Here is a 25,299-nt window from a genome sequence, read left to right as displayed (position 1 = left end):
TTTTTTTTTTTTGAGACCGAGTCTCGCTCTGTCGCCCAGGCTGGAGTGCAGTGGTGCCATCTCAGCTCACTGCAAGCTCTGCCTCCCAGGTTCACGCCATTCTCCTGCCTCAGCCTCCTGAATAGCTTGGACTACAGGTGCTCACCACCATGCCCGGCTAATTTTTTTTTTTTTTTTTTTTTTGTATTTTTAGTAGAGATGGGGTTTCACTGTGTTAGCCGGAATGGTCTCAATCTCCTGACTTCATGATCCACCCACCTTGGCCTCCCAAAGTGCTGGGATTACGAGCGTGAGCCACCATGCCCGGCCTAAAGGTATAACAATTTTTAAAGCACTGGCAAAGACTATGTAAATTTCACTTCTAGGTAGTCCTCTATAAAAACTTTTGTACAGGTGCACAAGAAAACATGGACAAAGAGATTTGTTTCTGCATTTTTTATAAAAGCCAAAAACTGTTAACAATGTAAATGTCCATCCATAGGGACTGGTTACAAAAAACAATGACTTGCTTTTCTACCTTTGAGAAGAATGCACTAGAACTACATCTATCCATAGGGATAATTCTCAGAAACGTATATGGAGTGAAAAAAGCAAGTTTCACAATAAGCACAGGATACCGTACATAAAGTAAAAATATGCAAACCAATGCTACGCATTGTTTCAGGGCATATATGTATAGAGAAGTGCTTGCAAGAATCCATATAAAATTCTGGACAAGGGAGGAAAGGAATGGGATTAGAAATCAGGTGGGGGACAGGGGACAAAAGGAACACCAACTTTATGTGAAATGTTTTCTTTCTTTCTTTCTTTCTTTTTTTTTTTTTTGGAGATAGTCTTGGTCTATCCCCCAGGTTGGAGTACAGTGCTGGGATCTCAGCTCACTGCAGCCTCCGCCTGCCAGGTTCAAGCAATTCTCATGCCTCAGCCTCCCAAATAGCTGGGATTACAGACGCCTACCACCATGCCCAGCTAATTTTTTTGTATTTTTAGTAGAGACAGGGTTTCACCATGTTGGCCAGGCTGGTCTCAAACTCCTGACCTCAGGTGATCCGCCTGCCTTGGCCTTCCAAAGTGCTGGGATTACAGGCGTGAGCCACCTGCCCGGCCTTATTTATTTTTATTTATTTTTTGTTTGGGGGGAACTTATTTCTTTAATTAAAAAAGACTTCAAGTAAATATGATAAAATGTTAATCATTTTCAGTTCTTGCTGGCAAAACATGGGTATTTGTTTTAATGTTCTTTGTTCTTTTGCCTTTTAAAAAATTTCTCAAGCCAGGTGTAGTGGAGCATGCCTGTAGTCCCAGCTACTCAGGAGGCTGAGGCAGGAAGATCTAGCCTGGGTAACACAGTGAGATTCTATCTCTTAAAAAAAATTTTCAAAAGGAAAATCACATGAAAAGAAACAAAAATAGTGAGAATATCCTTGATAAAAATAACATAAGCACATTCAAATGAATAATTTTTTTAAAGGTCATTCAAAATTGGCCAATTCAACTGCACTTAACTTTAAGAGCGGTTGTCTACTGCTTTCTGTGTTTGTGTGGTCTATTGAACAAGACTAAAGGCTGTGTGTGGGGGGACTGATTCTTAAACTCATCAATTTTGCATAGAATGCCCAGCCACAGGAAGCAACAGATAAATGTTTGCGGAAAAAATAAAGAATAAGCGCTCGATATATAAATATTAATATGTAATTAATAACAAGAGATACCATTGAAAAATGGCCCACTATATGCTGGAGCATTTAATTGCAATTCTCTCCATATACTCCTGTATAATTATCCCAGCTTACAGATGAGGAGACTAAGTCTCCAAGAGGTTAAGCTCTGGGCCAACGGCCATAAAACTGACCAACTGCTAAGCCTCAACCTGAACCCAGTGTCAATGGCTCCAAGGTCAGTGCCTTTCCACTGAGCAATGCCAGTTCTCTATGGTCCTCATACAAGGTTCATCTGGACAGCTGATGCTTAAGATACATTTATTGCCTGGAACACAAATCAGCTGGTTTATTTGTTGCCTGGGTTCAGAAACTGGAACACAAATCAAGTGGCTTTTTAATCTAATCACTGAAAGGTTTCCCTTAGGGCACCAAGTCTAGTCTAGTGGGATCAGAAGCTGAAGCCGGCCTTCCTTCCTTCCTTCCTTTTTTTTTTTTTTTTTTTTTGAGACGGAGTCTTGCTCTGTTGCCCACAAACTGAAGTGCAGTGGTGTGATCTTGGTTCACTGCAACCTCAGCGTCCCACTTGGCTCACTGCAACCTCCGCCGCCTGGGTTCAAGCGATTCTCCTGCCTCAGCCTCCCAAGTAGCTGAGACTACAGGCGCCCGCCACCACGCCCAGCTCATTTTTTGTATTTTTAGTAGAGACAGGGTTTCACAATGTTGGCCAGGCTGGTCTCGAACTCCTGACTGACCTGATGATCCGCCAGCCTCGGCCTCCCAAAGTACTGGAATTACAGGCGTGAGCCACCGCGCCCGGCCGAGTCTATTCTGTCACTGACTAGCCGAGGGTTATCTGTTTGGAGAAAGTTTTATAACCCCTTAAGTATCTTAAGTATTTCCTCCTCTGTACGAAATGGGGAGAGAAGCCCCTACTGCAGAGCGTTGGCTGCTACCGTTACTATTGTTGTTGTTATTTGGCTGTGAAGATCGGGTATGTGGTGTGGGAAGGGGACTGGAGCGCCCAGCCGTGTCGGCCCCTTGCCCACCACCCTCCATGGGGGGCAGTCGGCACCTTCCTTGCAGCCCCCTGGGCCTGCGCTCCCGTGGTCACCCGCAGACTCCTCCACGCCGGACTCCTGCGTGCAATCCAGCTCTGCTGCCCCACCTGCCGCAGGCTCCAAGGGTTTAGGGTGCATGTTTACTTCGGCGACACCGAACGCCCTGCAGCTGTGGGGAGCCCCGGTCCGCGGTGGACGTCGCTACGGCCCTAGCCCAGCCAGAGACTCCCCGTTCTCCTTCGCCAGCGGCTCGCGCCCTAGTCGTTGCAGCCCAACGCTTCCCCGGTCGCCAAGGCAACTGCCGCGCACGCGCACTCGGGTCGGCCGCCGCGCTGGGGACGCCGGGCGGGGGGGCCCTGAGACGCCTCCGTCCCCGGCGCGTGCGCGAGTCACGTGAGGGCGCGGAGCGGCAGCAGCTGCGGCGGCAGAGACGTGGGCGGTGGCCGCGCGGGTCTGGCGGGACCGGTTTGGAAGACTTTGCCGCCCTGCAGGTACCGCGCCCCCAGCGCCCTGGGCGCCCTCTCGCGGCCCTTCCGCCCCAGACCCCGCCTCGGCCCCCTCTGCGCCAGCCGGCTGCTTCGCCGGACCCCGCTGAGTTCTCACCACGCCCCCCAGGCCCCGGGCCCCCTCCGCGGCATCCGGCTCCGAAGCCCCTCGGCGCCCCTGACCCCAGGAAATCTTCGTCCCTCCGTCCCATGAGACTCCTTCCTTCAGACCAAACACCCCCAGCCCCGCCCCTTCACATCTCAGAGCCCTCCTTCCGCCGGCTTCATCCCCACGCCCCCCGCCGCGGCGCTGCACCCCCATACTCTCCCTTACCCCGGGCCTCTCACCCCGAACCCCGTTGTGGCCGGCGGGTGCCCTGCCCTCCCTGCAGCCTCTCACCCGGCTCCTCCCCCGAGCGACCCCAGCAATCGCCTCCTTTGTCGGTGCTTCTTTATTCTCCTTTCTAAACGATTTGGTTTGAGTTGTTGTTGCCGTGTTTTTCTAAAATGGAAATAATTCAGAAGAATTGAGCTCCTAAAGAAAGGGCACGCCGATTCCTCATGCAGCGGTCCTGGGTTCAGATAGGATTTCCGAGTTTGCTCGTGTTGACTGGGCCTTGCCGGGTGCTGGAGGGGAAGGGCTGGAAGACGAACCAGGCAGGTCCCTGTTCTGAAAACGTGCCACCCAGACACAGCCCCAGAAACCAGATCGCTGCAGCGCCCCTCGGCGATCCCAGCAGGATGTGTACAGTTGACTGCGAGGCAGTCTGGGGGTCTCACAGTGGGCTCCCTGGCCAGGACTCTGCTCCTTTCTACACCTCCATTTGAATTGCAAGCAGCCCCTTCTGAGTTGTGGGGTGTTGGGTGTGCTACTTTACCTCTGTAAGCTTCAGTTTCCCCATGTATAAACAGGAGAATCTGGCTGCGCTTTATAAGGTTAATGAGAGAATAAAATGAGACAATAGGAATAAAGCACTTAGCAGCATCTTTTGCATAAAGCGAGTTCTCAGTTTTACTCTGACCGCCACAGATATCCAGTAGCTAATATCGAACACAATAATTGTGGTTAATAGCTCAGGTCTGTTGAACACTCATGGACGGGCACTGTTCTGAGTGCTTTCTATGGACCACGTCATTTTATTCCTCTTGTAGTTCTTAGGCAGAAACTGTTATCCCCTTTCTTACAGGTGATGTGAGCAACGTGCAGAGAGAGGCAAAGTAACTTCATTCAGGACACACAGCTCTTAAATGGATTCCAACCCAGGCAGGCCCCTTTCAGAATGTGTGTGTGTGTGTATTTATTTATTGAGACAGTCTCGCTCCGTCGCCCAGGCTGTAGTACGGTGGTGCCTGCGATCTCAGCTCATTGCTACCAACGTCCCCCCCGCCCCGGGCCCAAGCGATTCTTGTGCCTCAGCCTCCCAAGTAGCTGGGTGGGATTACAGGCGCGTGCTACCACACCCAGCTAATTTTTTTTTTTTAAGTGGAGACAGGGTTTCACTGTGTTGGTCAGGGTAGTCTTGAACTCGTGGCCTCAGGTTATCTGCCCGCCTTGGCCTCCCAAAGTTCTGGGATTACAGACATGAGCCACTGTACCTGGCCGTTTTTGGTTTTAATTACTGCAGGAATATTGCAGGGGCACAGAGTTGAACAAATTGGCGGTACTTTTTTTTTTAAGTAGGTTTTTAAAAATTGAAATGAAATACCCATGACATAAAATTTATCATTTTAGCCATTTTAAAGTGTATAACTAGGTAGTTCTTACTATAGTCACAATGCTATACATTCATCACCAGTAACTAATTCCAGAACATTTTATCACCTACAAAAGAAACCCCAACCCCATTAACAGTCATACCCCTTTTCTCCCCCTGTCCCTCAGCAGCCCTAATTTATCTTCTATCTGTGGATTTGCCTACGCTGGACATTTCATACAAGTGGAAACATACAACATACGGCCTTTTGTATTTGGTTTCTGTCCTTTAGCATAATGTTTTCAAAGTTTATCTATGTTGTAGTATGTATCGGTACTTCATGCTTTTTTATGGCTGAATAATACTCCTTTGTATGGGTAACACCACATTTTGCTTATTCATTTATTCACTGATAGATATTTTGTTTGTTTCTGCCTTCTGGCAGTTGTGAGTAGGCTGCTGTGAACATGCAAGTAGGAGTTTTTATGTGAGCAAAAGTTTCTAATTATCTTAGGTATCCGCCTAGGAGTGGGGTAGTCTGAATATTTTAATTCTTATTGCACAAATACAGACATGACAGTGAGGAGTATTGGATCTTGGACTAGATTCCAGGTTTCTGATTCCATGTTGCTGCTCTTAGGCTCAGCTTCATTGTGCGTTTAGTCCTATACCAAAAATTGGCAGTGAAGGCAAATAAATCCCAAAAAGTCATGATACACCAATGACTAACTTTGTCAAACTGCTGACACGGAGTATGAGAAGCTTCTTAGATTTTTTCTCAAGAGTTAAATTTGAAGCTTTGAACACAAAGCAGTATTTGGTTCTATTTATTAAATAAAATTGTTTACAGCAGCATGTCAGGTGCTGAGGAGGAATATAAAGATGTGTGAGATCTGGCCGGGCGCATCCCAGTACTTTGGGAGGCTGAGGCGGACAGATCACGAGGATAGGAGTTTGAGACCAGCCTGGCCAATGTGGTGAAACCCGTTTCTACTTAAAAAAAAAAAATACAAAAATTCGCCAGGTGTGGTGGCACGCGCCTGTAGTACCAGCTACTTGGGAGGCTGAGGCAGAAGAATCGCTTGAACTTGGAAGGCAGAGGTTGTAGTGAGCTGAGATCGCACCACTGCACTACAGCCTGGGTGATAGAGAGATACTGTCTCAAAAAGAAAAAAAAAGAAGTTGTGTGAGATCCCAGCCTCACACCATCACAAAACACCAGGAGGATTAAAGACTTAAACTGAAAAAGCAAAAGTGTAAAATTTATAGAAAATAATTCAAAAAAATTTCTTCATGACCTGAGGCTAAGGAGGGATTTCTGAAATAAAACGTAATGAGTACAAACCCTAAAGCAGAAAGATTGATGCATTTGTCTATTTCGAAATTAAGATATTCAGCCAGGTGCAGTGGCTCCCACCTGTAATCCCAGCACTTTGGGAGGCCAAGGCAGGTGGGTGGCTTGAGCTCACGAGTTCGAGACCAGCCTGGGCAACATGGCGAAACCCCATCTCTACCAGAAAAGAAAAAAAACAAAAAACAAAAAACCGGGCTCGGTGGTACATGTCTGTAGTCCCAACTACTTGAGATGCTGAGGTGGGAGGATGGCTTGAGCCCGGAAGGCGGAGGTTGCAGTGAGCTGTGACCATGCCACTGCACGTCAACCTGGGCAGTAGAGCCAGACCTTGTCTCAAAATAATAATGGCACATTTAATTCATCAAAGACACTGTAATGAGACACAAAACATACAGAGAGCTAGTATCTAGACTATTTAAAGAATTCTTACAATTCTGAGAGAAAAAGAAGGAAAGGACAAAAGATAGGAACGGGCGTTTCAAAGATTACAAAACACAGACAGCACATACGTATAAAAAGGACTGTAGCCTTATTAGTAACCAGGGAAATGTAAATTAAAACCATAACGAGATACCATTTCACAGCCACCCTGTTGGCAGAAGGTGAAGCTTTGGACGCTACCAGCCAGTGACATTGAGGAGTGGCACGAACCTGCTGCTGGCAGGAGTGTGAATGGGTTCTGCTTTGCAAAAGCATTTGGCAGTGGAATGCATGTGGCCAAGCAGTTCAACCATGGGCAGATGCCTTTGAGAATTCTTGCACAGGTGTGCAGGAGATGGGGACAAGTGCTCCCTGCAGTGCTATTCCTTACTGTAGAGTCAAAACCAACAGAAACAATGCATGTGCCCAGTACCAGCAGCAGGGGGATCTGTGAACGGCAGTGCATCCAAACCGTGAGATGCTGTGCAGCTGCAGAGGAGGATGGACTACAGCTGCAGGGGCATGGATGAGTCTCGGGAATAATGTTGAGTCAAAGAAAGAAGTCACCAAAGGGTCCATACAGTGTGGCTCCTTTACGTGAGGTTCAAAACCAGGCAAAACTTGGCAGTACTTTTACTGTTTCAGAATACATGCTTGGGGTATACAGCTGTTTTGTTAAAAAAGTCAGAGAGTGACTACCCCAGAATTTAGGAGAGAGGCTGCCTCCAGGATAGAGGAGGGGCTGTAATCAGAGCAGCAGCGTACAGGACTTCCAGGACACTGGTTTTGTTAAGTAGACTGGTGGCTAAGTGGCTGTTTTATTGTTCTTTGAACTGTGCATAATACGTTTTACATACTTCTGTATATATTTTAAAAATTTTGCCAGACGCGGTGGCTCACGCCTGTAATCACAGCAACTTTGGGAGGCCAAGATGGGTGGATCACTTGAGGTCAGGAGTTCAAGACCAGCCTGACCAACATGATGAAACCCCATCTCTACTAAAGATACAGAAATTAGCTGGGTATGGTGACAGGCACCTGTAGTCCCAGCTACTCGGGAGGCTGAGGCAGGATAATTGCTTGAACCCAGAAGGCGGAGGTTGCAGTGAGCAGAAATGGCACCATTGCACTCCAGCCTGGAAGACAGAGCAAGACTCTGTCTAAAAACAAAATTTTTTTTTAGTTACAGAAAAATTTGTTTTCTATACATCTCCTGCCCTCCAGAGGCCTGTGCTCTCCTTGGACAACCAAGAAACCAAGATATAAGCCAGTTGAGTGTTTAAATAGAATCCAGAGCAGTGTGTGCTAAGTGCCACATGGGTGAGAGAGATGGAGAGGAACTCAGAGGCGGGGGCAGTGCCACGGCCTGGGAAGGGAAGAGACAGGAAGGAAGTTTCTCCCCAGGGCTGGCATGCTGTTGGTGCTTGTCAGGAGGTGATTGAACTGAGGAGAAGGCATGGGACTTGAAAGGTTAGGAAGAACAGAGGATTTGGAGTGCTGTGTACAAGGCAGATTCACACTCTGAAGAAAAGTAAGATTTCTTTGAAAAAATGTTTTCAATGAAAACAGCCATAGCCCTGGAGCCTTACTGAAAAGCTGGATAATCCCAGCTGGTAAGGAGGGAGACCTCACGTCTACCCTGGTCAGTCGAAGATGACAGGAATCTCTCCGACTTTCTGGCTCCTGAATACACATAGTGGTTTTAGCCTGAGGGAGGCTGCAGAGTTTTCAGCTTGTCTCTTCGCTGTCCTGAAAGCTGAGCTGACTGTTCATCCATCCCTTCCTGCCACTGTTTATCCTTATCCCCTGTGGCTGATGTAACAAACTGCCACAAAGGTAGTGGCTTAAAATGACCCAGATGTCTCTTCCTTCTGGAGACGGGAATCTGAGATCATTCTGATTGGGCTAAAGTCAGGGTGTCAGCAGGGCTGTCTTCCTCTGCGGGTTCCAGGGCAGAATCCTTTTCCCGGCCTCTGCCAGCTTCTGGAGGCCACCCTCCGTCCCGGACTGGTGACCCTCCCCTCTGTCCATCATCGAAACAGCAGCACAGAGCGCCCTCAACTCGAGCTCTCTCTGACCTCTCCCTCTGTAGTCACATTGCTCTCTGTCTTTGATCTTCCTGCCCCCCTTACAAGGACACATGATGACATTGGACCCACCCTCCCCAGCTCAGAGTCCTTAACTCAATCACATCTTCAGAGTCCCTTTTGCCACTTAAGGTAACGTATTTACAGGGTCTGGGGATTAAGCTGTAGATATCCCTGGAGGCCATTACTCTGCCCAGCACACTGTTGTTCACTGGTGCTTTGATTGTCTTTTTTCTGTCCTACTTGCTTTGTCTTCTTTAAAACCCTGGCCAGTCTGCCTTGTGTTCTTTTACCACCCGCCCCACGTCACATGCATTTGGATAGCTTGGTGATGTCCATGTTTCAGCCAGGACTTTCCTCCCAGAACTCTTGGTTCATGAAGGTTTTTGTATTTGATTGGATTGCCCTTTACACTGCTAGGTGGAGTGGAGTCCCCTTCACTGTGGAGTGGGATCGGGTTACAGGCCACAGCAGCGGTGCTTTGAAGAGGTGACTTTGCTCCTTGCAGTTATGACCGTAATTGTCCCATGACGCTTTTGCAGTTGTAATGTTTCCTGTAGGTTTTTGATGACTCTTGACCTGTAGAAGTAGCTAATGCTTAAAAGATAATAGAGAATTGCTCTTCTTTTTCTGGTTTGGAGACAGTTCTGGTTTGGTTTTGTTTTGTTCACAGATGTTTTAGTTTTCTGCAGAGATGAGAAAACAAAGCTTAAAATTTTTTTTTTTAATTATTTTATATTTTTCCAACTTCATTGAAGTATAATTGACAAAGAAAATTATATAAATTTAAGGTGTACAACATGATTTGATATGTGTATACTTTGTGAAATGATCACTACAACCAAATTAGTTAAGACATTCATCTCCTCAGTTACTTTTTTATTTCTTTATGGTGAGAACACTTGAGATCTACCCTCTAAGCAGATTATAAGCCTACAGTTTGGTATTGCTCACTACGCTCACCGTACTGTACCTTAGATCTCCAGACGTATGCATTTTATAATTGAAAGTTTATACCCTTTGACCAAAACTTCCCACCCATGCCCCCACCTCTAGCAACCACCATTCTACTCTCTGTTTAAGAAAGCAAAGCTTTAGAATAACTTTTTGCAGGGAGATTACAGGAATCAGAATTTTACTGTGTTTTAGTATTGCTTTCCATATCATGGGTTTCTCTAGGTTGTAGGCTACCTTAGTCGGTTTTGAGCTGCTATAACAAAATACCATGAACTGGGTGGCTTGGAAACAGCGAACACTTTTCACAGTTTGGGAGGCTGAATTGTCCAAGATCAAGGTGGTGGAGCCCTCATTATCTGATCACCTCCCAAAGGCCCTCCCTTCTAAACCATCATCTGGGGGGTTAAGATTCAAGACCAAGAATCGGGTAGTGGGTCCGAATGCTCAGACCAGACCGTAGCACAGGTTAATATCTTTCACTAATCAAGCCACAAAACAGTAATGAGTCAGACACCTAAAGCAACTTTGACGAGTCTTGATAGCTACATATGCCTTAGTGGGCTTCTAGGCTTAAATGTGTGATAAATTCCTTTGCAAGTTTCAGTGAGAGGCCATGAGCTTTTGAAATGTGGTGGCTTTCTTTTGTCATGAGAAAAATGTTGTTTTCCATCATGTGCAGAGGGTAGGGAAGAAGATCGAGAGGAGGGAATGAGTTTTAATTTCCAATTCTCTAACATTTTTGGCCCATCAGGGTGTGAGAGAATATGTGAAGTGTCTGGTGAGGCTGAGGAGCAGCAGAGGCCACAGAGCCTGTGCTCTCCGTGTGGCCCACCTTCATCCCCAGCTGGGTGACGAGGGCTCAGGACCCCTCCCCTCCCCTGCTACGTTACCTTCCCAAACAAGCCCCACCAGCTCCCTCCCTTGGTGGGAGGAGGTCCAAGCACTCCAGTCTGGCGTGACGGTGTCTCCAGTCTGCCTCTCCCAGCCTCCTTCAAGCCTGTACGCCTGCACACATGGGGCCTCACACAGGATGGCACAGCCTGTGCTATCCGCGCGGGGGACTTCCCAGTGTTTCCTGAACAGGCCAGATCCTTGACAGTGCCGAGCCTTTCTCCGTGGGCCCAGGCCTGGGAGGCCCCTTCCCTCCTCTCTGCCCAGAGATTCTACTCACACTTCAAGACCCATTTCACCCCAGTGGCACCCTTGCCACCTTACGTTGCAGTTGCTCGGTTATCTTTCTCTGACTTCCGTGTATACCGGGTGGCACGGAGTCCTGGTTTATTCATGATGGTGTCCTCAGTCTCTAATGCTTTGTATTTTTCATTGCTGTTCTAGAAGTTTGATTTTCCATGTAGATCTCGAGAGACTGTGGGACCAGTGACCATGTGTGTTTAGGCCCCTTCGCTGTGTGTTCACTACGCATTCCTAAATCGGCATTTGAATGTATCAGTCTTTTGTGGGTTTTGTGGATGTGAGTCAGATCTCTTTGTCTTGAGCTGCCTCTGAGGAATGAAAAACTTGCGTTTCTGTCCATCAAGGCTGAGGACCAGACCTTGAATGCCATCACCCCCTCTGATGTCTGTGATTTTTAAAATATATGTGGCAAACATAATATTAACACATGTTTAAGGTACTTGCACATGATGGTCGTCCCCTGACAAGATGGTGAGGGGTGTCTAGTGGGGGTGTTGAGAAGCTGGGCCATGATGGGCTTGAAGCCTCTCAGCCCCAGGTTCCTGTACTCACCTCTGCAGTGGGTGTGTCTCCTCTGCTGGCCTGAGTGGGAGGTCCCTGGTGGGTTTAGCACACAAGCTTTTCTTTCTGTAAAGGATCAAAGGAATTTGTGGGTGGTCTGCTCCTGAACTGGGGGCTGAGATGGAGCCTGCTGTGCGGAGACCGAGAGCCGGACAGGAAAAGACTCTGCCTGTGAGCTGCAGCCAGAGATGTGGTAGTGTTGAGCTCCTTTGTGCCAGGATTTGTGGAAGGTGCTGGAGAAACAGAGAGGAGTAGAATTTGGCCTCTGCACTGGAGGACTGCAGCCTGCTGGGGTGGTCAGAGACAGAACAGTTACAGCGCGGTGTGCGTGGTGGAGGAGAGGGAAAATGTGGACTAGAGGTTTCCTTTCATTTCCTCAGCACCTGACCCACTCACAGCCTCGGGGGGCTGCGCCCAAACACAGCGGGACACCTTCCTCCCTGCCACCGTGCCAGGAGATTAGACAGGTGGTGGACACCTGAACTCAGGTAGACCAGCCAGAATCCCTGCCAGGAATTTGGAAAGAGAGGCCAGGACAGCCTGTGGCAATGTGGATGTTCCAGGGAACGCTGCAGGTGGAACTGAAGAAGGGGTGTGCAGAGCGAGGCAGCGGGAGGCCCATGTGAAACCCAGACAGGCAACAGGCAGAGAAAGGCACCGAGGGCAGCTGTGGCTGTTCCCTTCCCCAACGCCGGCGTGGTGCCTGGGTGGTGGTTCCCCAAGGGTCCTTGGGATTGGAATGGGCTTTTGTCCCATTTGATGAAATGTTCCCTAAGAAAAAAGGCATAGGAAAAGGGGGGCACCCTCCAGCTGTTCCTGAGGACACATGCACTGTGTCCCCAGCAGACGCCAGGCACTTTTCTTAGTCTGAGAGGAGGGTACTTGGTGCTTAGTACATGGTTTGCTGCCGTACGGAGATTCATGGCGTAAGAATTTTTGTGTTTTCTTGATTTTTGAGCACTTGGATGTTAGTTTAATATAGTTTTCCCAGCTGAACTAAGAGGAAAAGAAAAGCATTTGTTTCTTGTTGGTTTTATTCACAGATTGGCCTTAAGAGAAGGACACAGCCGTATACTGTTGACGACCCAGAACTGGCAGACAGAAGGTAAGAGACCCCAGGGCAGGTAACGACCTCAGCAGAGAAACTGGGGCCCCCTGTGTTGTCAGCCACCTTTTGCTAGATATTTACTTCAAAAAGGTTCAGATTCTTGAAAAAAATCAGGCTGAAGGAGGAAGCTTCCATCAGTGTGGGGTCCCTCCATGAGGCATGCCTGACCGTTTTGTAGCGAGAGCCTTACTCTGTACACTTGGAGCAACTAATTTCCCCACAAATACTGCTTTGACTACAACCCATTGATCTTGATATGTAGTATCTGTTTTTTCTTTTTCTTTTTTTTTTCTTATTTATTTATTTTTTTTGAGACAGAGTCTTGCTCTGTTGCCCAGGCTGGAGTGCAGTGGTGCACTGCAAGCTCTGCCTCCTGGGTTCACGCCATTCTCCTGCCTCAGCCTCCCAAGTAGCTGGAACTACAGGTGCCCGCTACCACGCCTGGCTAATTTTTTATATTTTTGGTAGAGACGGGGTTTCGCTGTGTTAGCCAGGATGGTCTCGATCTCCTGACCTCGTGATCTGCCCGCCTTGGCCTCCCAAAGTGCTGGGATTACAAGTGTGAGCCACCGTGCCTGGCCTGTAGTTACGTATTTTTTCATTGAAAACATTGTTTTAACAGCCTAGATGTGTGCCTACCTGTTATTAGAAGAATAAGCTTAATGTTCCAAGTGTCTAGGTTTCTTTAGTCATAGCTTGTTATTCCCAGTTTTATTACATTTTGCTTGAGAAGTCCTGGTACATACAGGTAATTACATATAGGTCATTGTTTTTGCATTTACTTTTCTCATGGCCATGTGTTTGATTAGTTATGACAAAAGGCACACACATGTTTTATGAGTTATTTCTGGAACTCACAATTTAGGATGGTCTAACATAGAATATCAGGTGTTTTTTTGTTTTGTTTTGTTTTTTGGGTTTTTTTTTTTTTTTGAGATGGAGTCTAACTCTGTTGCCCAAGCTGGAGTGCAGTGGTGAAATCTCAGCTCACTGTAATATTCACCTGCTAGATTCAAGTGATTCTCCTTCCTCAGCCCCCCAAGTTGGGTATGCACTACCGCACCCAGCTAATTTTTGGATTTTTAGTAGAGATCAGGTTTCACCATGTTGGCCAGGCTGGTCTTGAACTCCTAACCTCAAGTGATCTGCCTGCCTCGGCCTCCCGAAGTGCTAGGATTACAGGTGTGAGCCACTGTCCCTGGCTGAAATCTCAGTTTTTACTGGTCTTATAGGATATTAATGTTTTAGGCATGTCTTTGGGAATCTGTTTTGGGCATGTCTTTGGGAATCCAGTAATTATGACTGTTCAAGGGCTGCAGCCAGTGTGAAAACTCTGATACCTGCCCCGTCATCAGCATATCCAGCAGCAGGAGGGTTGTGGGAGGGGCGGTGGCGCGGCTTCCTGTCATGCACATCTGGAAACAGGCATGCTCATTCGCTACCCAGAAGGGGGGCCCTAACTTTGAATATATTTCAAAGGATTGTCAATCAAAGGATTTGGGAGCAGTAAGGGGTATTGGTGACTGCTGTATGGAAGATTGCTCAGAAAAAAGAAAGACTTCGTTGAACTAGACAGCTCATATTTTAGGTGATCTCAGCCAATCTGGTGCATAAAGAAAAATTACCCCAAAGGAGCATTTATTTTAGTTGTTTTTAGCTTAAGTATTTGGCTTATGTACTTAGGCAAATTTAAAATGTTTCCTTTTCCTGATGAACTTTGGCATTCTCATTGCGGGAGGTGAGTTTCTGTGCACAGAGCCCCAGTGGGCAGCATTTTACCTGTAGGGAATAAAGGGGCCCAACTTTTCATTTGAGGAAAACTTGTTTGTTTGTTTGTTTGTTTTGAGATGGAGTCTCACTGTGTCACCCGGGCTGGAGTGCAGTGGCCCGATCTTGGCTCACTGCAACCCTCCACCTCCCAGGTTCAAGCAATTCTCTGCCTCAGCCTCCCAAGTAGCTGAGACTACAGGCGCCCACCACCACGTCCAGCTAATTTTTGTATTTTTGGTAGAGATGGGGTTTTACCATCTTGGCCAGACTGGTCTTGAACTTCTGACCACCCGCCTTGGCCTCCCAAAGTGCTGGGATTATAGGCATGAGCCACCGTGCCCGGCCGAGGAAAACATTTTTTAAACTTAATGCCACATTAGCTTAATTTGGTAACTTCATATGGTAGCAATATCAACTTCACACGGTACCACTATGGAACTTTCTGTTTTTGAGAGATTGTTTCCTTACCGTAGGGCATTTAGGAATCCTACTGCTTCTCCACTTCTTCAGTTTTCAGTCATATTTATTTTGTATGTTTTGTTGATTTGTAATTAACACTACACAGTTATATATATTTATTCAACAGTTTTTAAATTATTTTATATGCCTTTTGTCACAATATGGTGTCGTTCCTGTGCGTGTTCCATTTCAGTGGTTAATTTGTTTTCTTCTGCTTGATTCCTTTTTTACTGTGCAAAACTTGGTTGAGCTCAAATTACACTGCAGTGGAGTAGGAGGGAATTCGCCCATTCTTTCTTAAACTTATGCTAATTTTTGCTGCTACTGTTGGGTATTTTCTTAGGTTCCAGACTTTTTTTTTTCCTATTTTAAAGGGATTTCTTTAAAAGTGGCCACCCCCAGAAGTTTTATATTTCTTTTTCTTTTGGCTTAAAATCAATGTTCTTTTTAGAATATAAGCTGTGTCCTTGGGTTTGTGTGTATCTGAGTTCCCTGTAATATAAGTGTAGTCTATTGCAGTCGTTTTGATATTTTGTCTTTCACAGGATGAACACAGTTGGTTTAGCCTGATATGAAGTCCACTCACTCGGTCTGTGGCCAGGGCCCCCCATGCCTGGCCTTGGTCCACTTCTATAGGGTTATCTCTGATTGCAGGCACACATCTACCAGATCATGTGACATTTGACATTATTTTGGTAAATGTCTGTGTCTTCACCTAGGGACGGTCATTTAGTTCATCTGTGAATCCTTCGAATCACAGTACATAGAACCTAGTAGGTGCTTAGTATGTGCTTGCTATGTGGACACTCACCAGAGTTGTGTTGGACTTTTCTTTCCTCAAATGTAAGGGACCAGGCAACATGATGGCTACAAATTAAGTTAGAAGATGGAGGAGTGCTCACTCTGTTGTCATTTGAGAAGCCATTTTTTCCAGGCTTGGAGGGTATCTCTTTAAACAAAAAAAATTTTTTTTTTAATTGATGTAAAGGTTTTTGAAAGCCGAGTTTTGTCTCCAGTGGATTGTAAGCTTTTGAGGCCAAGGCCATGTCTTAGTGCCACCTCTGTTTCATCTCCTTTGTCCCTACACAGGTAGTAGGTCCTCCGTACTTGCTGATTGTGAATAAAGCAAAGAAATACAGGTACCTCCGCTGTATGAATTAGAAGCTTTGTGTTTGTTATTATTAGACTAGGAGCGTGTTTCAGGTGCAGAGCATATTGTGTTTGTCTCTGTAGCCACAGCATGTAGTGTAGTACCTGATTTTAGTGGGAATTTGGTAACTTCTGGTAGTTATCTTGATTAGTCTCCTTGGAAGAAAGTAACTTTATAAGCTACAGATGTTAAATGATGAGATCATAAATTGACTGAATCTCCAGGCATGGTGGCTCACGCCTGTAATCCCAGCACTTTGGGAGGCCAAGGTGGGGGCGGATCACCTGAGGTCAGGAGTTCGAGACCATCCTGGCCAACATGGTGAAACCCCATCTCTACTAAAAATAAAAAATTAGCCAGGTATGGTGGCATGTGCCTGTAGTCCCAGCTACTTGGGAGGCTGAGGCAGGATAATCGCTGGAACCCAGGAGGTAGAGGTTGCAGTGAACCAAGATCACACCACTGCACTCCAGCCTGGGCGACAGAGTGAGACTCTGTCTCATAGATAGATAGATAGACAGACAGACAGACTGAATCCATGGGTCACGTGCATTTGAAAAGTTATTGTTATTTGAATGCACAACTGACAAGATCTGATGCCCTCAGCTGGATGTCTTCACTCAGACTGTGTATGTTCCTTTAATTTATTAACCAAAGAGGCTCTCTCTCTTTCCTTCTCCCTGCAGGTTGCCATGGCTGCTGTTGACAGCTTCTACCTCTTGTACAGGGAAATCGCCAGGTCTTGCAATTGCTATATGGAAGCTCTAGCTTTGGTTGGAGCCTGGTATACGGCCAGAAAAAGCATCACTGTCATCTGTGACTTTTACAGCCTGATCAGGCTGCATTTTATCCCCCGCCTGGGGAGCAGAGCAGACTTGATCAAGCAGTATGGAAGATGGGCCGTTGTCAGTGGTAACCTACTTTATAATCAAAATAATCTTTTCTATGAAGTCAGATGCATTTTTCAAGGAGCTATTGAATTTAATGTGATGTTTTTATGGGAACATGCTGATAAAAAAATAAAATTTATGGCTCCTGCCGTGATTATGTTCACATTTTCTTACTGTTCTCATCTTAGGAAGAACTTGCCTCATGATTGGTATCCTTCCTATTCTGCTCTCTCCTGTTCCCAGGCCTCCTCCAGACCCACTTCCTACCACTTGCTTTTCCTTTTTGTTCTCTGTTTTAAAATCGTCTTTAGAAACTGTCACCACTTTCAGAAATGCTTCACGTATTTTGAATTTCATTTTAATTTATGAAGATTTCCCAGAAAAGCACCTCCTGCCACTCATTCAAGCCAGATAATAGTTTGAAAACAAATTCCTACTGTGTCTCCTAATCAATATGGTGAATGTAAAATAACTCCCTGTCTGTGTGTCAGGATATCTGGGAGAGTGTTTAGCATGTGCCCTTCACATTCCTGACTCAGCAACAGTGCCCTTGACTCGTAGATATTAGAACTCACTTGACTTCTAGTGTGAATTTTTCTCTGACTAAACCTGACGGGGTACTTCAGGTCCATTTTAAGGGTCACACCATGAAATGCGCATGCTCACTTTTCCTGACTTGCATCCTAGGTGCAACAGATGGGATTGGAAAAGCCTACGCTGAGGAGTTAGCAAGCCGAGGTCTCAATATCATCCTAATTAGTCGGAATGAGGAGAAGTTGCAGGTTGTTGCTAAAGACATAGCCGACACGTACAAAGTGGAAACTGATATTATAGTTGCGGACTTCAGCAGCGGCCGTGAGATCTACCTTCCAATTCGAGAAGCCCTGAAGGACAGAGACATTGGCATCTTGGTAAATAACGTGGGTGTGTTTTATCCCTACCCGCAGTATTTCACTCAGCTCTCTGAGGACAAGCTCTGGGACATCATAAATGTGAACATAGCCGCCGCTAGTTTGATGGTCCATGTCGTGTTACCCGGAATGGTGGAGAGAAAGAAAGGTGCCATCGTCACGATCTCTTCTGGCTCCTGCTGCAAACCCACTCCTCAGCTGGCTGCATTTTCTGCTTCTAAGGTCAGATATTACTTACTGGAAGATGAAATCCTAATACCACAGAACATTTATTAACAATTGTTTGGTCTGATTTGTTGAACTCTTTGTCAGCAACTCACATTTGCTTATCCTGTATTTTTTCCTGAATTGATAATAAGCAAATCTTTTTTTCTCCTGGATTTTCAAGTTCACCCAGAATTAAAAGTCTTTTCCTTCCCTCTGTCTCAACAGGCTTATTTAGACCACTTCAGCAGAGCCTTGCAGTATGAATATGCCTCTAAAGGAATCTTTGTACAGAGTCTAATCCCTTTCTACGTAGCCACCAGCATGACAGCATCCAGCAGCTTTCTGCACAGGTGCTCGTGGTTGGTGCCTTCGCCAAAAGTCTATGCACATCATGCTGTTTCTACTCTTGGGATTTCCAAAAGGACCACAGGGTACTGGTCCCATTCTATTCAGGTAGGAGTGTGCTTCAGGTCTCATAATTAGATTAATGCATCCTGAACCTTTCTCAGTGATACAGAGGAATCTGATTAAAGCCTAAGATGAGAATTATAAATTCTGACTTTGAAGCCTGACACTTAATAATTTTGGTTAAGACACTAAATTTTCTTTTGTGAGATTATTACATTAAGAATTTTCAAAATTCTTTCGAAGTTCAATCTATGTGGCACCTCAAAGGTGAAATATACTGCTTTGGCCAGGGTGTGGTGGCTCATGTCTGTCATCCCAGCACTTTGGGAAGCTGAGGTGGGCGGATCACCTGAGGTCAGGAGTTTGAGACCAGCCTGGCCAATATGGTGAAATCCCGTTTCTACTAAAAATACAAAAATTAGCTAGGTTTAGTGATGTGTACCTGTAGTCCCAGCTGCTTTGGGAGGCTGAGGCAGGAGAATTGCTTGAACCCAGGAGGCAGAGGTTGCAGTGAGCCGAGATCGCGCTACTGCATTCCAGCCTGGGCGACAGAGCAAGGCTCTGTTTCAAAAAAAAAAAAGAAATATGCTGCTGTAAGTGGATGGTAGGACTATAAAAATGCTAAGTATTTACATGGGAATTTCAAAGTAAAAGATTCTAGTACTGCTTGAGGACTACCTCTAAGTTAAAAATATAATCCAAAAAAACCACAAAACCACAAGATAGGGCTATATTTCATGTAACCATTTTATCAAATAATATATCCATATAGTCTTAGACTAATTTTTTCAAGCAGCATAGAACTTTTATTTTCAGCTTCTCGTTTAGGCGTGACAAAGGATTGGGACCTTTTAGGACTTTGGAAAGTAACTGGGTCAGATATTTGAAATTGTGATCCTAAGTATTCATATGAGGATGCATCATTATTCATTATAATATATTTGAGTTCCTCTTTCTGGTCTAGTAAAGAGTTGTGCCCTAGTTTAGAGTTTTTTTTTTTTTTTTTTTTTGAGATAGAGTTCTGTTCTTGTTGCCCAGGCTGGAGTGCAGTGGTGCAATTTTGGCTCACTGCAACCTCCGCCTCTTGGGTTCAAGCGATTTTCCTGCCTCAGCCTCTGGAGTAGCTGAGATTACAGGTGCGTGCCACCACGCTTGGCTAATTTTTGTATTTTTAGTAGAGATGGGGTTTCACCATGTTGGTTAGCCTGGTCTTGAACTCCTGACCTCAGGTGATCCACCCACCTCGGCCTCCCAAAGTGCTGGGATTACAAGCATGAGCTGGCTGGGTGCGGTGGCTCAAGCCTGTAATCCCAGCACTTTGGGAGGCTAAGGCCGCGGATCACAAAGTCCGGAGATTGAGACCATCCTGGCTAACACGGTGAAACCCTGTCTCTACTAAAAATACAAAAAAATTAGCCAGGCGTGGTGGTGGGTGCCTGTAGTCCTAGCTACTCAGAAGGCTGAGGCAGGAGAATGACGTGAACCCGGGAGGCAGAGCTTGCAGTGAGCCGAGACTGTGCTACTGCACTCCAGCCTGGATGACAGAGCAAGACTCCGTCTCAAAAAAAATAAATAAAATACAAGCGTGAGCCACCACACCTGGTCCAATTTTTTTTTTTTTATATTTGGAGTTTTCTTAATTACCAAACAGATATTTTTGGGACTGTTTGCATAAAGAGTATTAGATTTACCACTACCAAATAAACATATACATATATCAACAGTTACTTATTACTTTCATGAAAATGAGAGCTTAATAAGAAGCAGTTTTGGTCGGGCATGGTGGTGGCTCACATCTCTAATCCCAGCACTTTGGAAGACTGAGGCAGGTGGATCACCTGAGGTCAGGAGTTCGAGACCAGCCTTGCCAACATGGTGAAACCCCGTCTCTACTAAAAATACAAAAATTAATTGGTCATGGTGGCGCACGCCTGTAGTCCCAGCTACCTGGGAGGCTGAGGCAGGAGAATCGCTTGAACTCGGGAGGCAGAGGTTGCAGTGAGCCAAGATCATACCACTGTACTCCAGCCTGGGCAACAGAGCTAGACTTCATCCAAAAAAAAAAAAAAAAAAAAGAAGCAGTTTTATTTAAGTAGTTGTTTCTAGGTCCTTTAATTACTTGAGAAAAGCAGAGAAACCTAAAAAGTAGTCTTAGAAGTCACTGACCATAAAATTTTTTTAGAAATAAAGATATGATGAGGATGGGGTTTAGATGCAGTAGATATTTTGACTGTATTTATAAAACACGAACATTTTACTCACAATTAAATTTTGTTCACATTGATAAACTTTCCTTGAGAATGTATTTTTCTGCCAAGAAATTCTGTTAAGCTGATTTAATTCCTGGAGTAGTTTTCTGTATAAAGTTGTTAAAACTTTCTGTTTTCATTTTATGTTACTCAAATTATTTTCAACACTATCATTGTTTATTTCCAATTTTACGTCAAAGATTTGATTCATCCTTTGATTTTTGTCCGTGGCATATTTCTCTGGTAGCTTTTGCTGCTGTGATTTTCTTTGTTCACAGAGTGCGTGAGTGTGTGTGTATGTGTGTGTGTGTGTGTGTCCTCCCTGGAGAGTAACCTGTGTCCATTTATTGACAAGAGGATTGGATAACCTCTATTATCATGCATCAGTTCAGTTCAAGGCTAGAATGTCAGTACTTGCCAAGGGCCTTTCATATATGTGGTATTAGAACTTTCATTCAGTTCTGGACAAATCTGTTAGAGGAGTGTGGGTTTTCTCCACCTCAGCACTGTTGGCATTGAGAGTGGATAATTCCTTGTCATGGGGAGTGTCCTGTGTATTGTAGGATGTTGAGCAGCATCCTGGGCCTCCACCCACTAGATACCAGTAGCATCCACTCCCAGTGTGACAACCAAATCTGTTTTCAGACATTGCTGTATGTCTGCTGCTAGCACAAAGGGCCTGAGTGAGACCCCTGAAGCAGAGCAGCATCAGCAGGACTCCCTCCCCTGGTCCCCTGAGACCCCTCGTCATAGGTCAAGATACCATCCCAACGTCCTGGTGTTTCTGATTGTTTTCTTGTTGAACTTTGTTCCATCCTACCTGACAAGCCCCACTTTTCTCATAGAGTACTAACCATGTATGCGTCTGTCTGTTCCAATGGATTTATTCCTATAATGATTTTGAGTTTTTTTTGTTTTTTTTTCTTTTGAGACGGAGTCTCACTCTGTCGCCCAGGCTGGAGTGCAGTGGCGCGATCTCGGCTCACTGCAAGCTCCGCCTCCCGCGTTCACACCATTCTCCTGCCTCAGCCTCCCAAGTAGCTGGGACTACAGGCACCCGCCACCATGCCCGGCTAATTTTTTGTATTTTTAGTAGAGACAGGGCTCCACCTTGTTAGCCAGGATGGTCTCGATCGCCTGACCTTGTGATCCACCCTGCTTGGCCTCCCAAAGTGCTGGGATTATAGGCATGAGCCACCGTGGCCTGCCGATTTTGTGGTTCTTAACCAGTGAACATTCTGTTTGTATCACATTAAGTAAAGATAGAATTGTATTTACATGCAGGACAGTCCAGCCTCATTACAGAAAGTAGGGTAGGTGGGTGGTGGTCATGCTTCTATTCCTTGTAGAATCTAGGGTAAGATCTTAGGCAAAACTAGGTATTCAATACAGTAGTGCCTGGTGGCTTTTTCCATTGTTATTTGTTGTGACTGGTGGGCATTTTTGTGACTGGTGGGTATTTGTTGTGATTGGTGGGTATTTGTTGTGATGGATAGGTGGGTATTTGTTGTGACTGGTGGATATTTGTTGTGATTGATAGGTGGGTATATGTTGTGACTGGTGGGTATTTGTTGTGATCGATTGGTGGGTAATTGTTGTGACTGGTGGGTATTCGTTGTGATTGGTGGGTATTTGTTGTGATCGATTGGTGGGTATTTGTTGTGACTGGTGGGTATTTGTTGTGATTGATTGGTGGATATTTGTTGTGACTGGTGGGTGTTTGTTGTGATTGATTGGTGGGTATTTGTTGTGATTGATTGGTGGGTATTTGTTGTGATTAATTAGTATTTGTTGTGATTGATTGGTGAGTATTTGTTGTGATTGGTGGATTTCGTGCGCTGGTCTGTGTACTTTTTCCTTCAGTGTTGATTTCTGGTTCTAACCTTACAACCTTTTTCTCTTTCATTTTTAGTTTCTTTTTGCACAGTATATGCCTGAATGGCTCTGGGTGTGGGGAGCAAATATTCTCAACCGTTCACTACGTAAGGAGGCCTTATCCTGCACAGCCTGAGTCTGGATGGCCGCTTGAGAAGTTTTGCCAACTCCTGGGAACCTTGGTATTCCGACATTTGGAAAAACACATTTAATTTATCTCCTGTGTTTTATTGCTGATTATTCAGCATACTGTTGATTAGTCATTTGCAAAGCAGACATCATACTGTCAGAATGCTGTGAAAAACCTCAAGGGTGTGTGGATGCCACAGGATCAATAATGCCTGAGGCTGATTGAAGACATCTACATTTCATGCTTTTTCCCTAACCTGTTCAAAAGTTATGCTTTTCTGTTGTTCTAGAGCCACAGCAGTCTAATATTGAAATATAATGTGATTTGTCACCTCGTATAATTTCAGATGTTGTTTTTTAAGGGAAATTGACCTTTACACTAGAGGAATTGTACTAGTTTTTAAATGTGCATCAAGAAAGACTACTGAAAAGTATTATTTTATAACTAAGATTGCTGGTACTATTAGGAAGAATCTGTGTGTATTGTATAGGTCTAGCTGTTTGACTATCTGTAATGAAAATGCTGCACTTCAACTGGTATTTCATTAGAGAACCGTGTGTATGTACGTGTGTGTGTGTGTGCGTGTGTGGTGTCTTTGAGCAACTTTATTTATGGTTACCATATTTTTAAAAAGATTTTTTGTCAGGATGACTTAACATGGAATCTTAGAGGGTATTAAAACAATCTAGATTATTCCTTTTCATCCTAGATAAGCCTACCAAATTTCATGCTGTTGGTTTGCCATGAATAATACTACTTCCTACATTATATTTTTGTTTTTTCAAATCTGCTATGGAATGAACTTATTCCTAGATTTGGATATGTAAGAGAAACCTGCAGCCATCTTTTGATTTATAAGGCAATCCTTGTGGATAAATAGTGATTTCTCAGCCTCTGACCCATTTTATAACTGAAATTTAGCCCTTTGCAGCTTGTTATATCTGGTTTTCCTACATTTTTCTATGTAATATTATTCCATTCCAGTAGCATTATTGATAGAAATAGTAAGTATTTATGGAATAGTAAAATATGGACAAATTATGTATGTGACATGATATATCTGTCAATAAGTTAGAAGCTTATTCTTGGTCTGTGTAATGAATTTATGTATTGTAGTGAATACCTTTATTGGTGTGAAGATAATTATGCACAAACCCTCACAATATGTGTTAACATTGAAACCTATGAAATGTCCTTAGTTTGGGTCTTATAAAGCCAACCATTTTTGAGGACCATGTACCTAGTGCTTTGAAAACTATAAATCACTATATGAATATGACAATATGTGCACATTTAAAATTCAGAGCTTGGCATTGTGATACTGATGCAGAAGCTGGTAGATTGGTTGAAAGTCTGGACTCCTGTGGCATTTTTTTTGTGGCATGATAATCTGTCATAAGCAGACCTGAGCACAATTTTATGGACACAGTTTTGCCCATGGCATTGCCTACAGGATTTCCAGATGGGACTTGCACTCAGAAGATCAGCAGCCAACTCCAGAAGCTCTTCCATGCTCAGATCATGTCTTCAGAACTTAGATGTGAACATCTACACACTGGGAGATGCTGTCTGACCCCCAAGGTTTTGATGGAGTTAACTTGGAATCCTCTTGACTTCATGCCACATTGACGTGAACTTTGATGTGTCATAAGCAGCAGCAACTTCGTGTGAAAATATTGTGAGGTAGTTATATGTAAGGTTGCGTGGTCCAGTAATGTCTTAGATTGATAAATTAGGTATGGAATCGGAATCAGTGTTACGTGATGAGAATAGGTGAACACACCGTGTCAGTGATGATGTAAAATTCTCTCCTTGGCAGGACATGGGCAAACGTGCTGATTGGTGCAAGTGTGGCGCAGAGCTGTCCGTAGCTGTAGTGAAAGATGAAGCGCAAGACCTTCTCTAGGTTTTCTAGCTTTCATTAAATATATTTTTTTCCCCAGAGCTAATTTGAAAGTTGATTGGACCACTGTGGATGGGGTCTCATTAATAATGTGGGAAATATGGGCCAAGCACGGTGGCTCACGCCTGTAATCCCAGCATTTTGGAAGGCCAAGGCGGGTGGATCACTTGATCCCAGTAGTTCAAAACCAGCCCGGGCAACATGTCCTGTCTCTACAAAAAATACAAAAATTAGCCAGGCATGGTGGTGCATGCCTGTAGTCCCAGCTACTTGGGAGGCTGAGGCAGGAGAATCGTTTGAGCCCGGGATGCAGAGGTTGAAGTGAGCCAAGATCGTGCCACTGCACTCCAGCCTTGAGACTGAGCGAGACCCTGTCTCAAAAAAAAAAAAAAAAAGAAAAAGAAAAAGAACATGGGAAATATGAACCTTTGAAACTTAATCTGTGAATCGAAAGTTTAACAATAAAAGTAGTTGTTTCTGTTTCCTTTGAAAGTGTTTTGTTCCAGATGTTTGTAATTTGGAATGAGAGAATTTTTTTTTTCTTATAAGTGATTACAAGAAATTAACTTATGAACACCAGTGGTCATAACTGGTTAAAAGCTGACAAGTCAGTAACAAAATTGTTGAGAACAATGTACCTAGTCTTTGGAAGCTGCTGAGTTGACTTCTGGATCTCTGCCTCTTGGTAGGTTGAGTAAGGTGAAGATTGATTTGCTCATGGAATTTGGCTGTGTGGAGGGAGATCATTGGTGATTTTTTTCCATGAGC

At 44.8% G+C, this 25,299-nt stretch overlaps 2 protein-coding genes across 4 annotated transcripts in view; one reads left to right on the top strand and one right to left on the bottom strand.

Moving 5' to 3' along the window:
- DNAAF1 (dynein axonemal assembly factor 1) overlaps positions 1–3,035 on the bottom strand; it is a 33,694-nt gene extending 30,659 nt beyond the window's left edge. Inside the window, 1 exon segment of the mRNA XM_025371377.1 lies at positions 2,734–3,035. Coding sequence (XP_025227162.1) covers positions 2,734–2,857 — 124 coding nt within the window. The 5' untranslated portion in view covers positions 2,858–3,035.
- Positions 3,036–3,094: 59 nt separating this feature from the next.
- Positions 3,095–25,023, top strand: HSDL1 (hydroxysteroid dehydrogenase like 1). 3 transcript variants are annotated; one of them, XM_025370696.1, is made up of 7 exons: positions 3,095–3,210; positions 12,515–12,576; positions 16,645–16,870; positions 17,536–17,630; positions 17,796–17,981; positions 18,192–18,419; positions 22,536–25,023. In XM_025370696.1, the coding sequence occupies exons 3-7, from the start codon at positions 16,651–16,653 to the stop codon at positions 22,632–22,634; spliced, it is 828 nt and encodes a 275-aa protein (XP_025226481.1). In that variant the 5' UTR covers positions 3,095–3,210; positions 12,515–12,576; positions 16,645–16,650; the 3' UTR covers positions 22,635–25,023. The 3 variants fall into 3 exon arrangements, with proteins under 3 accessions (XP_025226481.1, XP_025226479.1, XP_025226480.1); XM_025370695.1 differs by adding an exon at positions 8,808–8,891 and having other exon boundaries at positions 3,134–3,210; positions 17,536–17,981; positions 22,536–25,020; XM_025370694.1 differs by having other exon boundaries at positions 17,536–17,981.
- The last annotated feature ends 276 nt before the right edge of the window (positions 25,024–25,299 follow it).

This window comes from Theropithecus gelada, chromosome 20 (assembly GCF_003255815.1).
Source record: "Theropithecus gelada isolate Dixy chromosome 20, Tgel_1.0, whole genome shotgun sequence".
In the NCBI taxonomy this organism is placed as follows: Eukaryota; Metazoa; Chordata; class Mammalia; order Primates; family Cercopithecidae; genus Theropithecus; species Theropithecus gelada.
This window is presented reverse-complemented; position numbering and strand designations above follow the sequence as displayed.

Excerpts from the sequence above, each read along its gene's own strand:
- HSDL1 (XM_025370694.1), top strand. The coding sequence starts at position 16,651 with ATGGCTGCTGTTGACAGCTTCTACCTCTTGTACAGGGAAATCGCCAGG. Across the intron at positions 16,871-17,535 it reads AAGATGGGCCGTTGTCAGTG|GTGCAACAGATGGGATTGGA; the intron begins GTAACCTACTTT and ends CTTGCATCCTAG. Across the intron at positions 18,420-22,535 it reads ACTGGTCCCATTCTATTCAG|TTTCTTTTTGCACAGTATAT; the intron begins GTAGGAGTGTGC and ends TTTCATTTTTAG.